The sequence below is a fragment of the Hippoglossus hippoglossus genome, chromosome 3 (genome assembly GCF_009819705.1).
Source record: "Hippoglossus hippoglossus isolate fHipHip1 chromosome 3, fHipHip1.pri, whole genome shotgun sequence".
NCBI classification, from domain to species: domain Eukaryota; kingdom Metazoa; phylum Chordata; class Actinopteri; order Pleuronectiformes; family Pleuronectidae; genus Hippoglossus; species Hippoglossus hippoglossus.
Genome location: NC_047153.1, coordinates 29,727,831 through 29,745,415, shown reverse-complemented (window position 1 = coordinate 29,745,415; position 17,585 = coordinate 29,727,831). Strand labels below are relative to the sequence as shown.

The following is a 17,585-nucleotide window of genomic DNA, read 5'->3' as shown; positions in this document are numbered from 1 at the left end:
ATTTTATGATCTGACGCCTAATTCATTGTGGACTTGGTTTGGCCCAGAGTAATGGAGCGACGCTTGCAATGTAGTTCAGGCAGTCAACTCGAGCTGCGCTGCGATCATGTGACATACCTCATTCTCCACAACCATCTATAACACCCACCCACCTTATTAGGCGGTCTATTTAAGCAGAGAAATTTCCCATCACTCCCCTCGCTTGCCAAGCTGCTTCGTCAGTATTGCTGCCAGTTGCTTCAGCCCCTCCACCACCCCAGCATCCACCTGTAGGCTCAGACGGGGGGGCAAATATTTGCTCATTACTCCCATCACATCTATGAAATCTTATCTGGGGGAGTGATTAAGTCGAACATTAACATGGTCTACTGTTGCAATAAACATTAAAGCGAGAGTTGTCTGACTGAACTGCAATCTTCTGTGTCAGAGTCATAGCTGACCTATCCATTCACCAACAGATAATAATATTACTGTGCCTGATGGAAATGAAAACTGCCAATATTCAGATTTTAAAAATAGAAAATGGTTTATTGGTTGATTATGTTTGAGTAGAGCAGGTGTTTTAAAACTAATAGCACGATAATGCAATTCTTGATTTTAACGGCTTTAGAAATACAATAGCTGAACTCAAATGCTTGAATAAAGCAAAAGTGATTTAAATGAGCTGCTTTGTTCTGGTACACAATAATGCCCAACATTATTTTATAGTACAGTGTGTCACAGTGCGTCACAGTTTCAGACACAAATATGACCAGCATTACTTACCAGCAACACACAGCACAGTTACAGCTACAGTGGGATGATACAGTATACAGGACTCTCTGACAGTGACTGACTTTTGGGTGAAATCGAACACAGACACACAGACGAGACAACGGACAAAATTTTGTAAATTGAACACAAAAGATGAAATGCAAATTTTACCTGTTGTGGATGAATGTTAATACTGTCAGTCTCCACCACTCGCAAGTGGTCGAACCATAGTGGTTTGGACCAATTAGGGTCCTATGAGGGAGGAACTATTGGCAGCTACGGGCCTGTCTTAGGTGTGACTACAGCAATAAGTGTCTGAGCTAAGAATCACACTGAAGGTTTTTCTCAGTGGTTTTCCCTCTTCACCAGACTGACATTGGGAAATGTGATAGTATCAATTACTATCAATGTGTGTCTATTGACTGTTTGTTTTGAGGTCTTTCCATATTTCCTTCTAGGGTGAGGGCAAAGAATTCATCTGCATGTGCAGATGTGGTATTTGCATTTCAAGAGGTTGCGTTCATGACACAAAATTTTGAGAGTCCATGGTGAAACTGAACCTGTACATAATCTTATCCGAGCATTTGGCCAATTTGTATATACCATTATGAACAAACACCACACACGTTCCTGAGCACCAACCAATCATATCCATCAACCCTCCACCACCCTGCCCATCCAAGTATGGTTAGACACAGACTGCCATGGGCTCACCTGGGTTTCAAAGAAGCACATACAATGTTTTAGGAAGCAAATGCCATATCTTAAAAGTAGGGCATTTTATACAGTGCTCTGTATGTCGAACTTCTATGCTGGGAGCAGAACCAGATGTGTGTGCTGGGTTGAGATTCAGGAGTGTGAAGGTAGGCATTTTATTGCAGATGACTGTTTCCTCCCCCTCCACTATTGCTCCAGCACTTGGCAGCAGCAGCAGGGAGAAGGAAACAGCTTGGATGAAAGGAATGCGTCCTTTGCATTCCTGACGGCTGGGTTATGGGATAACGGGGTCAAACAGCTGGTTATGTAACTGTAACCCAGCTTTAAGATTCAGACTAAATCTCCCAGGGGAGCCCACAACTAACTGCTTCTCTCATCTACCGACGATAAAACACACCAGGTAGTGCAGGAAACACACACACACACTGCATGCATCTTACATGAGAAACACTTGGGGACAGCTCTGGGTTTAGCCATCACACAGGTAGATACCCTCTTACACTGCCTAGTGGTGACTGGAGGACAAGACAAGGAAGTTGAAGGGAGGTCACATGTCCTGTGGATCATATGAGAATGTGCGCACACGTGTACCCACACACAGGCTTTCGTTCCAGTTATTATCGCCTCTTCTGGCTCAGTTTGTGGCTCCATGTTTGATAGATAATTTTGATCATTAATTCCATAGAGGCTACTGCAACATAACCCGAATGACCACCACTGGCCACACAAAACATGATGAAGGATTACCAGGAGTAAAGAGGGTGATAATGAGATGATGTGTGTACTTTAATTCAGGCTGACATCCTGCCTTACCAGGAGCTGTAAATCCAGTGTAGTTGCCCGACAAAACCAATAAGTATTTCACATTCAATTATGTCTTATTAAGAAGAAGTAGTGGAAAGTAACTAAGAGTACATTTACTCATTTGTATGATTGGTCAGGTTCTTCTATTGGTTAGTTATATTGGTTTGGTTATAAAGTGATGGATTGGACATTTGAAAGACCTTACTCCCAAATTCAGCGCAGGGAAGACTTGGTGGAGTCACAGGTGTAATCTAGATACAATAACGCTTCCTTTTCCAAGGTTACTTTTTATCTTTATTGCTTCATGTGAGTACAAATATATCATCAATAAAACCATCACCGTACGAATATTTGCATATGTTACACACTATTTATAATTTATTATAGGATTAAAACTAAGTTTAGTGGTATCACTGACACCTGAGCCATCTTAAGACACTGAATATAAAACATTGGTTGCTTCATAATATTAACAATCATCATCATAATCCTCATCATTCCAAGGGCTTATACACAATTGATAACATGGCAGGTTAATTCCAAGTTTCAAGATCTAATAGGATGAATGAGAATTCTGAGACCTCTGCTTCACATTCATTGTACTGGATTATCAAAGTGATCCCTCAGTTGGTCAGAACAGCCCTTGCCTGGTAAAGTAGCATATCTTGATGCATCAGCATGCATGTGTTCAAGAGCCTCTGGTAAAGTTGAGGTATGTTCACGGAGATTGCGATACATGGACTTGCTTTTATTTATAAAACTAATTAATTAACAACTGTAAAAAAACAATGACACTTTCTTACTAAAGAACTTACTTTGACAGACAAAGGTAGGCTCATATTATACACAAAGGGTCAGATGATAGGCCCTCACTCTGGGATTGATAATGTTGCTTATTTACTATTGGATAGTTGAGCTGTGTACTCAGCAAATAAAACAGGTTCAAAACATACGTAAAAAAGTAAGAATATCTGCTAGTCTCAAACAGACACAATGCAACTGATGTTGCTGCTTTTCTATCAGAATAAACTGCTCAAGCCAACTACACTGCTGTATTATACTACACATGTAACCAGTAAAATGGATTATAGTGCAGTAGGTCCAATATGGTACTGTTCTTTGCATTTAAATCCTCAACTGTATGTGTGTGAATGAAGATGCCTGTGTTTAGAACTCCCTGTGGTCATATTAGTTCCATACTCAATCATTTGGACATGAAGCTTCTCATTTTGTTGGAGCCCATAAAACACAACTGGTTGATCCCTGGGATACTTTGAGAACCAATGCAAACGTAAGAAACATTTGGCCAATGTGACTGTGCCAGCATCTTTAAATTTGACCAATGCATTTAATGCCCAAATAATTTAACAAAATTTAAATTAACAACATTGTGTTTGTATTTTACTTAGGGTACAAACTGCTTTTATACCAGACACTTACAAAACACACAATTTGTCATTGATCATTATTTTAAAAAACTTATATCAAACAAACTACATCGCCTCAGCAGTGAAAGCAAGTTATTGGAAACCTGATCTTTCTATCGAAAGCCCCCACATATATGAACACATACAGAGTATATTAGCTTGATGCTAAAACAGACACAAACTCACCCATTCCTTTGGTGTGGTTAAAGTCTCCTCTCACTATCTTACAGGAGCGCCCATCTCCATTGCAAAGGCCACAGCGATCCTCTTTAGCCAAAGAGCCGATGAGGCCATCACAGCCGATTTTCTACCCACAACAAAGGGATTAAGAACAAAACTGAACCAAAGGACTGATGATTTTCCATCTGTGTGATTGTGTCTTTCTGTTCGGACGAGCATTTATGTTCAGACATCTTGCAATTGTCTGTTTGTGTGTGGTGTACTCAATTGTTGTATGGAGGGTAACAGCTTGGCTTATCCTGGTGGCATCTGTTATTCAGTGACCATCAAGTGGTGATGTTAAACATAAGCTAATGGATACACAAACGGAACTGATTGGTGGACTTTGATAAAACCAGGCTACAAGCATGCCATACGTTTAACCATAAACAATCTTACATGGAGGTAATTGGTCGGCTGATGCTGAACTTTGCAGGTGCACAGAAGACAGAAGATGAAACATGTCTTCTCATTTTCCATAGCAATTTAAATGATAATTATAACATTTCATTAATTTGCATATGGGCATGTAGGATGTACCTCCTACCACCTGAGCCATGCCAAAGTGTTAAAGTGGCCTTGAGCAAGACACTGAACCCCTAACTCCTCCTGATGCCTCATCAGTGTGTGAATGTGTGTATGAGACATCATTGTAACAGGCTAGAAAAGTGATATATAAATACTGTATATTCACAAATGTCTAGGTGATGTTGTTTTTTTGTTTGTTTGAAATTAAACACCTCTGCATGGGACATGTGATCATCTAAAGCTCCTTTTATACAAAGATCCAGCTGTATTGCCATTAAGAGGACCCCACATTATGACGTTCTGGAATCAGACACTTGACATGTAACACAACAGCGTCAGCATCTGTCCCACCGTGCCAACTCTCCCTTTATACTGACATAAATCGGGCTGTGTCCACTGCTTCTGGCTTATTGCAACAATACAACAATGCTGTGACCCTAATATGACTGTTATCTCAATTCAAAACATGAATCCTGACCACAGCCATTATCTCTATAATAGCCATGTCAGATATGGAGGACCAGCACAATGGCACTTTCCACATTATTAATTTATTTTTGTATATACATTACATACATGTACGTATGCAGTACTGTGCACAAGTTTTAAGCAATGTGAGGATGTTTTCAAATGTAACTTCATGAATACTTTTAATTTATTAATTAACTTCATACAAAGTGCAGTGAATATTATAAACCTGAATCAAGTCAATATTTAATGTGACTGCTTTTTTCCTTTAAATTTACATTAATTATTTTAATGTAGGTGCTTTTGCATAACCTTTTTCAAGGTACTTGGAAGTTTTCTCTAAGCATCTTCAGCTCTGTAGATTTATTTGTTCTCATTTTCTTCTTCTCATTCTCTGTTTTTTCATGTGATCCCAGACTGACTGGATGATACTGAGATCATGGATCTGTGGGGCCCACTCCAGGCCTATCTGTTGCAGGACTCCTAATTCTTCAAGTCGTTGAAGATAGTTCTTTATAACTGGCTGAACATTTGAGGTCATGCCACAGAATGAATCTGGGACTGATTAGACGGTGCAAAAGAATCCAAACGTCTTAATGCTTTTTAACTTTTGCAGGGTATTAGACTTTACATGTATTGGTCAGGTAATAGTTAAAGAAAATCCATTTTTTTTGGTCAGAGGATCTAAAACAATAACGCAGGTTTAGGAAAGATGTGAGTGTTCATCTCTGAGTGAGTCTAAGTAGAAACACAACTGAAATAGTTCTGAAACAGTTCTTTATGTGTCACTATCATTCAGTTGAATACATACATATACTGTATATAGATGTGTGAGAGAGACAAAGCTAACATGTAAAATAACATACATGTAATGTGTGCTGCAGCTGCACTCATTTTGAGGGATCTTGCACAGTAAAAGATACATGAGTCACGGCTGAAATGTGAAGTAAGTATTTTGTGAGCACATGTGCGTCACAATAATTGCATCCATATTTGACTTTCTGGACCAGACTCTCTCGCTCTCTCTGTCTGCCTTGGACTTAAGGATGGGGAAATTCCTTCCAAATGTACCAACATTCAGCATTGACTAATAAACACAAAAGACTGACTGTAGTTCGAGACACCAGATCCAAATAAACCATCCCCTAGGGAGCAGGCTGAGGATTCACTCTACCACTGCTCACTGCTAATGAATGAGTTAATTTATTAATCCCTGCACTGACCTCTTTCACTGTGCTGCACTGGGACCTGTCTGATTATTTTATGATTGGTTGATTTTTTTTCCTGTGATGACAGCAGTGCCAGAAGAATAAAGCTTTTATTTATCTGGAAACACCAGGTCATCCTACAGACGTCACAGTGGAAACTGTCTACATTTTAACGGCTATTATCATATTACTCTAAAATCACTCACACATTTCAGTGTCAAATCTGGATTGTTCTCAGCTCACTGTCACATCAACTCCTTCAAACTAAACAATAAACTCCATAATCCATCAGTGCCTTTCAAAACAAGACACCAGAATTCAGATTCAGATAAAGGTGAAGGAAAAAATGTGGTCATGGTTAAATGAAAACAGTTTGTGCTGTAGGACACAGGAAGCAAACAGTGGCCTCCGCTGATTAATGTGTATTAATACTTTCAACATTGATACACCTCTCCATTAATTTATTTTGTTCACATGGTCTGTGACTTGTGATTATCGGCTATACAAATACAATTTGGTCCACTGTGTTTTTATCCCTGGTGGGATGTTTATCTTGTCTGTATTCTGGTGATTCTTGGCTGAGGATTACTCTGTTAAAGTCACCTAAAATAAACAGCTAATATTCTGGATGTTTATGATCTGTGCTGGTTATGTGATCAGCCAGGTGCCAACTTGGGCCTGAGGTGGGCTGTAAACTACGGCCAGAATAAAGGCAGAAGACTCCCGTGGAGACTAAAAAGGTTTGTGGGTTCTAACGAAAATGTCTATGTTTCCCTGATTAATTCACTGAGTGAACATAAAAACCAGGCAGCTGTAAAAAGCTGTCTGGCTGGAGACAGCTTTCAGTGAAGCAATGTTCAGCTGAGTGTGAAAAGTCCGAATTCTTTTTTCCTGTCAATGAACAGCAGTTTATCCACTCTGTTGGGTAGAGAACTTGAAATCCCTGCTGTTTTAAAGGGATGGTTCACCAACAAATGAAAATCCACTCATTATCTACTCACCACTATGCCAAATGAGAGGTGGGTGAAATGTTTAGGTCCACAAAACACTGTTTATTCTAGTCGCAGGGTAAACAGTGTTGCAGCCAAATCCAATACAATCAAAGTAAGTGGGGACTCCTTCTTCAGACGTAAGCCCCGACATTCAAATTTGATTTGAAACGGCGTCATTTACACAGTGTTTTAAGCCTAAAAATCTGCCACCAGAGTGGCGATGCTAGCGGATATAGACATGCTAACGCGCAACCCACGCATATCCTTGGGCGTGAGCTTGTGTGCAGTGTTTGCGTGTTTCTGGTGTGTGCGTACGATGGTGAACGTTGCTCCAGAAGAGGACGCTGTTTTGAGTCGAATTTGAATGTCGGGGCTTACAGACACTTGTATGACACCACAGGAGCAGTATGGACACATGTTATGTATTTTTTCTGTTGTTTTTCTACGTTTGAAGAAATGGTCACCATTTACTTCAATTGTATTGGATTTGGCTGCAACACTCCCAAAGTGTTTTATGGACTCAAACACTTCACCCACCCCTCCATCGGCATAGTGGTGAGTAGATAATGAGAGCATTTTCATTTTTCTGTGAAGTATCCCTTCACTTTACCAGGGCACCAGAACTCTTTCCCTGTCTGTGTCTCCTCCAAGTTCCACAGAGAGCTGATGCTGCTCCGACCAAACTCTCCACAAAATAGGTGATGATTTGCGCTATTCAGACAGAACCTTGACATTCACAGAACTGTCTTCCCTCATTCTCTGACTTTGCTCTACGTCCATGAATCAGAGGAGGGTGGAATGCTGAAAAACCTATGGTTGGCCTATGGTTCTCCCACTCTTCAGTAGCAAAGGCCTGGGTCTTTGTACCTTGGTGCCATCATCAGTTGACAGCTCCGTTCTTTGAGCGAGAACAATGGCTGATTGAAGAGTCAGTAGGATTAGTGCTGCCACACAGGCCAAGGAAGCTGTGACTTTGTCCCTCTTGGACAAAAGAGTAGGCAGGCCATCAGGAAAAAGGAAGTCCAATCATACTTTGTGTGAACCATCCCATGACATGATTTTAAACATGTGTGTGTGTCTTTGTGTTTGTACCTGGCACCTCCCGTGAAGACACAGGTCAGCTTCAAATGGTCCGCAGGGTGTCCCATCCATCACTCTTTCAGCCATCAAGACTGGGACATCTCGACCCACCGGGCTGCAGAACAACACACAGGGCTTCTCTGCTCATACAAGCACACCAAGCGCACACACACACACAAGATCATTTTGTTATTAATATAATGATCAGTCAGCAGAAAAATTAAAGTAACACTGTAAAGCATAGTGAAGTAATGTGTAACACAGTCAAATCAAGTAATCTTTTTATGATAGCCTAATATAAATATGTGATTGAAATCTATGTCTATTTCCAGACCACTTAATCCTGAGGTCTTTTTACCTGAAATGAGTTGAATGAATGAACAACTGATAGTTTAAAAGAGCAAACAATAACATGCACTGTTTAAACAGTAAGTATCTCTAAAGACATATTTTGTGTATTTTAAAGATGATAACTTGCTTTGTTAGTACAATACATGTTAAATTAATTCATGGATGTTTTGTTAAATAACAATAAAAGAGTGCTAAACATGATGAAAGACAGTGTTGTATTCAGTACCTGTACACCTAGAATTGAATAAATTGTATAGGAGCTGCCAAGCATATTGTCTTTGTAGTGCCTTTTTAGGCAAAGAAAATGTAAGTGGAAAGTAAATCTGTCTGTAATGACTCTCTGCCTAACACATTCAATTAAAACTTAAAGGGGACATAGCATGCCCATTTTACCACAAGTTGATATGGTTCCTTGGGGTCTTAATGAAATGTCTGTAACATACTTTGGTCAAAATACCACAAGGATAATTTCAAACAGCACCCTTTTTACCCTGTATAAAACAGCCCTCCACAGAGTGACCTGTTTTGAGTGCCTGTTCCTTTAAATGCTAATGAGCCAGCTCCCCCCTCCCCCCCCATGATTTTAAACGATATAAATTACATATTTTATATGATATAAATTATCAAATATGCATCCCATACTTTGTATTCCCCTTCTGTTGTCCTGGAGTTTTAATTTTCCCAATCACATAATTAAATGTCCCCCTCTGCCCATCCACTACAAGCACACAAGCAGACAGACAGAGAGAGAAAGAGAGGGGTGTGGGGGGGGCTATGAAGACCATCATTTACCCCCGAACCCCGACATTCAACGGGTACAACAACAAGCGGAGAAAGCAGAATCGCGGGCTGACCTTATATATACAGTCTATGGGGCTGACCAGCGCGGAGAAATGCTCGTCCCGTGTGAACAGCCAGGCGGCTGCGCGCTTGAGAACGCCGCTGCGCTGCCTCGCAGCTGCGCTTCCGCGTCCGGTGTAAACCCGGCGTAACGAGTGGGGGGGCTCTGTGTGTTTGTGCCAGTGTTACAGTAGCGCTGAACACTGCAGAAGTCTTCCACACTGCTGGCTGTGTGGCGTTGACACAAATTCCAGCTCACGCATGGGAGAGCGAGCGGTCGCTCCCGAGCAGCTGCTGCAGCCTCCCAGTCCCAACGATCCAGACAAATGCCACATGTGAGTGAATCGCGGGCTGACCAGCGGAGAAATGCTCGTCCCGTGTGAACAGCCAGGCGGCTGCGCGCTTGGGAACGGCGCTGCGCTGCCTCGCAGCCTCGCTGCCTCCGGTGTAAACCCGGCCTAACGAGTGTGGGGGGACGGGGTACGGACGGACGGACGGACGGGGGGGGGGGGGGCCCAAGACGGGGGGGGGGGGGGGGGGGGCCAAGGCCATGTAGGGAGACTTCCAGTACCTTGTTACGACACAAAACCCAGGAAGCTCAATCGAGTCGCTCAAGCATGACGTTTCTGACTTAGAGGAACTATAACAAAACGCGCGAGTGTTTTTTTCCCAGAGTTTTTGGGTTGGTAGACATGCCAGATACCCACATTAACCTGTAGAAGCACTAACAAAGTGGAATTTGCATGCTATGTCCCCTTTAAGACAGCATATTAACCAGACTTGTTTTCTCATGCTCATTGAAATACATTTGTCCACATCGTGGATCGTGATGATGGATCTTAGATTGTGATCATGGACCACAGATATTGACAGTGGATGGTGAATCAGAGATCGTAATGGTGGATCGTGATCATGGTGGCAGCTGATCATGGACTATGATGACAACAAGACTGCTTGATCTACAATAAGCCAACTAACATATTCTACCATTACTGGCAACTCCTCCAAATCAATGGTCATTGCTGCTCCGTTCATCTCTATCAGACTTCTTATGTATAAATACTTTAAACATAGACACACTTCCCATTATGTGAAGAAAAAACAAAAAAAGTTTCTTTTAATCAATGTTGTAAATACTGTTAGTTTGTTTAATGTGTTTAATGAATAAATGTAAATTTATTATGTTCTCAGTTGCACGCGACATCTATTGCACTTCTGTCTGTCCTCAGAGAGGGATACCTCACATGTGGCTGTCTGAGGTTTCTACGTTCTTCTCTCCCCTGTTAATAAGGTTGCAAATCTTTTAAAAGGCCCCATATTTTACATCTCTCTGGGATTTAATTTGAGGTATTGGTCCCCCTAAGATGATATATCAGTGGTTTAAAGTCGAAAAAACTGCTGCGATGTGTATCTCCATACCCTCCTCTGATTGGCTGACTGCACTTTGAGTGACACGTGACCGGGCCTATCACCGGTCTCATTCTGGTGCATTTACGATCTCTGGCTGGAAACACAGCTGAAAATCCTGTTGTTATGATTGCAGCTACAGAAGACCAGCCACATATTTACAGTTGGTTACAACAGGATGTTTCTGAACGGTAAGTTACACCGTCCTCATGTTTGTTCAAGTTTTAGCAGGACAGTCGGCCAATGCAGGAGTAACGTCCCGAGTTACACAACGGAGGTTCAGTCCCGAGTAACGTCTAGGTTACTCCGTACTGAGCACAGCGACACGTCAGAAGAAATAAAGCGTAACCGCTGGTCTCGAACAGTAACGTTCTTAGGAGGAATGTGCACAGACACATTCTCTTCCTTGCTTCCCTCCACGCTGCAGTGTTTCTTCAGTGTTGTTTGTTGTGGTTAGCCTTTGGAAGCTAACAAGCTGCTAGCTCAGCAACATGTCTGCTTGGTGTCGCGTTCGGGTGGTGGTGGGGAGCGGGGCAGATAGTAAAAGCCCAGAAAATGAATTTTACACAATATGGGCCCTTTAAGAAAGTAATTTGTCTCTTAACAATCCTGTACATGTCATTAAGTGATTACTGAAAACATGTGAAAAGAATGGGAACGATGCAGAAGGTGGAAGCCTTTTCACGCCCAACATTTTCATTAAGGGCCATGACAGCAATTTGGATGCAAGCTCTCATGGAGGAGTAGATGAAGTGCAGTCTCTTCTCTGTGTGCTTCAGCAGTGATGAATGGAACACTTCAAGCGGGGAATCCCCCACTGTGTTCACACATCGGATTGGATTTCTACGGACTTTACACTAGGAGGCCAGAAAGTCTGCAAAAACTGCAAAGCGTCTCACTCGGACACACATGCACACCTCTGGAGAAAATATTTAGGGACTGCAGGATTCAGTGCATGTCTGAAAGCCGTTCAACAGAGAAAACGTTAATGCAAATTTTCCTCCTTGAGCACTTTTAATTTACTGCTGCCTCCTGTCCTTTACATCGTTTAGCTTTCTAATTTATTATCTGACAACACCTTACCATGCAAGGATAGTTATGTAAAGGTTAAAATGTCATGTCATATCATGTTGTTGTCAAAGCCACTCTGTCCACAGGGATACTAACGTGCAACATCGTTATCCATTAACATATATTCTCAGCGTCCCCTGGCCGAGTCAGTTTACCACGCCTGGCTAGACGCACGCGGAGCCAGCGCTCCTCTCCACAAGCCGAGTGAGTGAGTGAGAGCCAGGCGGCTCGCACAAGCTCCACTGGACGAGTCGGAGTGCACCACGCCCGGCTAGATGCACAAGAAGCGAGCGCTCCTCTCTCTCAGTCACTCACACACAATGTATCTTTTAAAAGGTCAAAAAAAAAAATTCAATAAATGAGAAAATGTTGAGTATTAAAACTCGTTGAGCTGAGTATGTTTATGAAAACGTGCATTTTACTTAATACTTCTTAATACTGCATGTGCATGTGAAGTTTACTCATTGAAGTTTATAAAAAACTTCTGAATAGTTCTCTTACTCTTGTGATCAAAAACATTGATCTGAAGCTCAATTCTAAGGCTGTTCTGTAAATAGTTTTCTAGTTAACAATAAATATGGCAACTTCTGATCAACCCATATCCATGTCAGGCATAAAATAACAACAACTGTTTAAATTCCTTCCACTTCCGGTTGAAGTCCCGCCCTTTTCAAGTACAGCTATGGTTAAAGATAATTTAGTTGCTTGAACAGATACAGATACAGATAATGGTGTATACCACTGCTAAGCAGATACTGCCCTAACCCTAACCCATTATTTTAGCAGAAAAAACACCCAATGTACACAAAGTGAGACAAATTTGCATTCAACTACTCAAATTTTGTATCTGAATTTTTTTTGAAGAGGCTTTCAAAAAACTATAGTAAGGCTTTAATCTTAAACAACTTAGGTCCAACTGGTAATGTAGGTGTCTCTCTGACCATGTCATCTGTGACTACTGTGGCCAAAGCACACCATAACTGAACGAGATGCCTCAAATCAGCCATACTTATTACTTCACAAGTACAACCACCACACCAGTGATGGCTATACTTGTTATATGTCATAACCACTGTCCTATTTACAGCCTGACCCCACTGTAAAAACACATTATTATGGTGTACTGCAGTGGAATGATACCTACTGATGCTAGGGCCTGCACTTGACATGCATCATTTGACCTTCCAAAGCAATAGTTAGGCAGCAGCTGAACTCTGGATACTAATAAAACTAAACCAAAGGTCGTTATGTCTTTGTAAAAAAAGTATTTGCTATTTTAGATTTGTGATGAGAAATTAGCTGATGAGTGAGAATCAGAATCAGAATCAGAATTCTTTTTATTGCCAAGTATATTTACACATACAGGAAATTGCCTTGGTGTGGTTGGTGCCTTTGGACATAACAACAAATCGGACATAAAACAAGGGGGGTATTACGACAGCAGAAAGCACAGTACATGTGTGTGTGTGTGTGTGTGTGTGTGTGTGTGTGTGTGTGTGTGTGTGTGTGTGTGTTCGTCTCACCATCATTGATAATAGCAGTCAGCATGCTGCCCTTCTTCTTGCTGGCGTGTCGGTCGTAGGACAGACACTGCAGGTCTCTGAAGCTAGGTGCGCCCTTGGGACAGGGAGGACCTTCACAAGCCTTGTGCTCCACACTGGTCTTCTGACACTGTTGCCCACCAGGACCAGGCCTGATAAAAGACAACCCAGATATTTCTGTTTTTATATGTGTGAATGATAGAAATGGATCCTGTGTTGGCAGTGGAATGCATTTTATTTTTTAGCCTGAATTTTCGCTCTCCCTCCTCAAACACACACAAAAACAGAGAGGTGACATACGGAGGGTTGTCACATTTCCTCTGTCTGAACTGGACTCCAGTAGCGCAGGTCCTGCTGCACATGCTCCACTGGCTCCATGGACTCCAGTCACCGTCGACATGCTGAGGGATGGGTGTCTTACTGACACACTCGCCTGCCCTGCACCACTGACACGCACGCATGCACACACACACACACACACACACACACACACACACACACACACACACACACACACACACACACACACACACACACACAAATATGGGAGATCAGCATCTTGGACCAAAACTTGTTAATCTTCTATCAGAACCTTGCTGTGAGTCAGATGGTCCTACCTTGTCTGCTCCACACTCTGTTCCATCCAGAGGGGGATCCAGTTTGGTCTTACATGAAGAGTCACCTTCTACCAAACACCACAGGCCAGCACACATCAAGTGCTGACACACGCACACACGCACACACACACGCACACACACACACACACACACACACACACACACACACACACACACACACACACACACACACACACACACACACACACACACACACACACACACACACAGAGGTTTTCATGTTGTGCATTCCTCTGGACATGAGGTGGAACGTGGAGAAGGAAACAGAAAAGAACTAGAGGAATGTAACACAGTGTAGTCGGACATGAATGGAAGGGATATAATTTATAATCTGTCATTTTCCTTCACCAAGGGGTTCCACGAGGTTCACCGGCAGAATGAGGGCTAGTTTAACTTCACTATGATTTAATTCACCAAAAACTATGTCAATGAGAGAGAGAGAGAGAGAGAGAGAGAGAGAGAGAGAGAGAGAGAGAGAGACCATACATTTTCACACTAATGATGGCATTCACTTGGTAAATTGAGCATCAGATGAATTTGCTGTGAGTCCAACAACAGAGTCATGACACACTCAACACTCTGCTGCTCTCACTTGTCAAAAAGCCGTCCTCCTTAATAATGAATTCTATTTGATTTTTCTTTGTCATGTTTTTGATCAGAGTTTAACTTCTATCACTAAAAAATTGAAGGCTTTTAATGTGCATCTGTGCACCTGTTGAGATTGCATAAAATAAAGATCTGTTTCTGCTTTAAGCGTGTTTCAAATAAAGGTCTGTGAAGTGAAGGTAAATGATGGCACTATCTGAGAATAACATCATGTCAAAGCTACCACACTAAAAATACAGGCCAGGGGAGATAACAAAATGGGCAGAAACAGATGTTTTGTCTGAAAAGTATTTCTCAATCAAATGACAACCCTGAGGCTCAGAATGCTTGCGTTTCCCTGGCTGAAATTACAAACTGTATATATGCCTATTTATTAAGTCACTAACAGGCGGGTTCACACTGCAGCAACCTGTTTAATGTCATGCTTCAGTCACAGACGTCCAACCGCTGGAATCTCAAGGATTTTTACGACTAAAAACTGAGGACAATAAATGGAAAAATGAACCCTTTTACAATATGACTCAAGCCTTCATGTCTTTACCGTAAAAGAGTTGTACAACTGCTAACAGCATCCACCGGTAAGAGATCAAAGGTTATCAACTAGGTCATTAACCTGTCTTCTCTGATTTGAGTTTTACCTTTTAAAATACATACAGATATGGCACTGTAGTTTATGCAGCACCGTGCAGGAACCAACTGCCTGATGATCATTGAAATGCTCAATCCATTGCAATTTTTAAAACCACTTTGAAAACTTTTTCTTTCACGAACACCTTTAATTAAACTATTCTATAAGGTCATCCATTACTGTATTTCACTTTATTTCTATTTTATTTATATATATTTTCCCTTTCAACTTATTTCTAAATTTGAATACATACTCACAAATCACTCTTTGTCTCATAGGGCTTAACAGGGTGTGACATCCTCTGCCCTTAACTGACAACATAGTAAGGGATACCTACTAAAAAAAAACTATTAAGAGGGAGGAAAAAAACATAGAAACCTCAGAGAGAGCCACATGTGAGGGATCCCTCTCCCAGGACAGACAGAAGTGCAATAGACACGGCGAGGAGCAGAGCACATCAAAAGAATAACAATATTTACAACATTGATGAGAAAAGACAGCATCTGACATAGATGAAGAGGTCTATCAATGTTTAATATATTTGTACATATTACAATGTCTGACTGTGATCCATTATCAGGATCCTAATAGTCTTTTTTCTTTTATTTGGTCTCTGTATTGTTTTTTATGTCCCTGTAAAGCATGGTGAATCTACCTCTGTGTATGAGTGGGGCTTTATAAATAAAATTGCCTTGCCTATGTAGTAACTCACTAATAGAAATTCCAAATATTATTCTGGTTTTGTAAGATGTGAAAATTATAAAAAACAGGGCAAATGGATTGTGTCTTACCTCCATGTCATTGCAGAAAGTGGCATTGGTTCCAAACAGGATTTGACACTGTTCATCCACACTGTAGTGCATGCCTGGCAGCTTTTGGGGCAGCCGGACCTGGTACTGGCTCCTTGGATCTGTGTACAAAAGGCAGACACTGGCTTTGGATCTGTTCCAAAGACACAAAAGAAAGAAGGATCTGTGTTAACTTTTTCATTTCAAAGAATCTTATTCTCATCATTAAATCTGAATCCCAAAACAGACCTGGCATTTACAGTATTGTTTTTCTTTGAAAACAGATGATGATCACACAAAATATGTAATGCTATAATGATAATGCCACTTTATCAGAAACACCATACCAAAGGTCCAGTGTGTAGGATTTATGAGGATTTATTGGTAGAAATTGAACTTAATATTTATAGGGTTGTTTTCATTTGTATTCTATCACCGGAAAATTAATATTAAATGTTTATTCTTTAATTTAATATGAGCCTTTATATCTACATCAAGAGAGGGTCCTCTTCTGTGGAGGCTGCCATGTTGCACCACCATTTTTCTACATTAGCTCAAAGTGGAAAGACCAAATACTGCATGTAGAGATGACCATCTGTTTTTTTTATGTTACCTGAAGGCCACTCTAGATTTTTCTACACTCAAAAGTTAGGAGTGAGTAGATTGGGTATTCAGTTGGTTGCTGTTACAGCCGTAGCCGTCCCCTGTCCGTGTTAGTGTGTATTGTGTGTCTCTCTCTGTGTCTCTTTCTGTGTAGGTTGGAAGATGCTCCTCCTCCTTCCTGGCTGGTGGTGAAGACACAGATCCGGATTGGAGTGGCATCAACCCCAAACCTCCAATCATCAGAAAGCATTTAAGGCTGGAGGCAGTATAAATTCTGTCCAGCTGTGTCAGTCGAGGCAGCTGTATATCGTATGTGAGCAGCTTGCCAATCTAGCTTTTGAGATTACATTTGTATTAAGAGATACTATTGCTGTTGTCTGAGAATCAGACCGGAATTGTTTATTAGAGAATTTATGTCTTTTGATTTGAACTAGTTGTTTGGTTTGAGAATTACCTCCCTGGTTTGCATAAGATTTGTGCAACTCTTGTTAAGAGTCTCTTTTTGTTATCTTTGTGTCTTTATTTAAAATAGCACCCTGTTGCCTACTTTTCCTGCATTTGTCCTTTACAATCCTAAAACCAAGTTTAAAATAAAGTAATCAATTCTATAACCAAAAACATCTGGTTTCATGTGCCACCTCTTCCCTAATCTTAAGAGTTACCATATGCAATCTCACCTCTTGCCACTAAATCCTAAACACTGGTACCTTATAGTGGGTCGTTCCTTGTTTTACTCTTAAACATGGTGAAGTTAGCCTGGAAAAAGGACCAATAAGTGAGCTAATGATAATAAAAATAAAAATAAAAATGTATTCCCACTTACAGATGGATCTGGCCCACCCCTCCCCTTCCCATTCAGACAGATTTCCATCCATCCAGAGACAGATCCAGCCAATCACAACCATTTATCTAAAAT

General features: G+C 41.2%; 1 protein-coding gene across 4 annotated transcripts in view; it reads right to left on the bottom strand.

Moving 5' to 3' along the window:
* The window catches only part of adamts17 (ADAM metallopeptidase with thrombospondin type 1 motif, 17), a 108,667-nt gene that overhangs the window by 21,949 nt on the left and 69,133 nt on the right, over positions 1-17,585 (bottom strand). For 3 of the 4 annotated variants that reach the window (XR_004613492.1, XM_034581651.1, XM_034581652.1), the window contains exons 10-16: positions 16,070-16,220; positions 14,024-14,125; positions 13,707-13,852; positions 13,389-13,558; positions 8,209-8,336; positions 3,888-4,008; positions 1,911-1,985 (exon numbers count right to left, since the gene is read on the bottom strand). Coding sequence is in view for 3 of the 4 variants with exons in the window: in XM_034581651.1 (XP_034437542.1) it covers positions 1,911-1,985; positions 3,888-4,008; positions 8,209-8,336; positions 13,389-13,558; positions 13,707-13,852; positions 14,024-14,125; positions 16,070-16,220 (893 nt within the window). In the remaining variant the exon portion in view is untranslated. The remainder of the gene's footprint in view (positions 1-1,910; positions 1,986-3,887; positions 4,009-8,208; positions 8,337-13,388; positions 13,559-13,706; positions 13,853-14,023; positions 14,126-16,069; positions 16,221-17,585) is intronic. The other variant, XM_034581653.1, reaches the window with a different exon arrangement.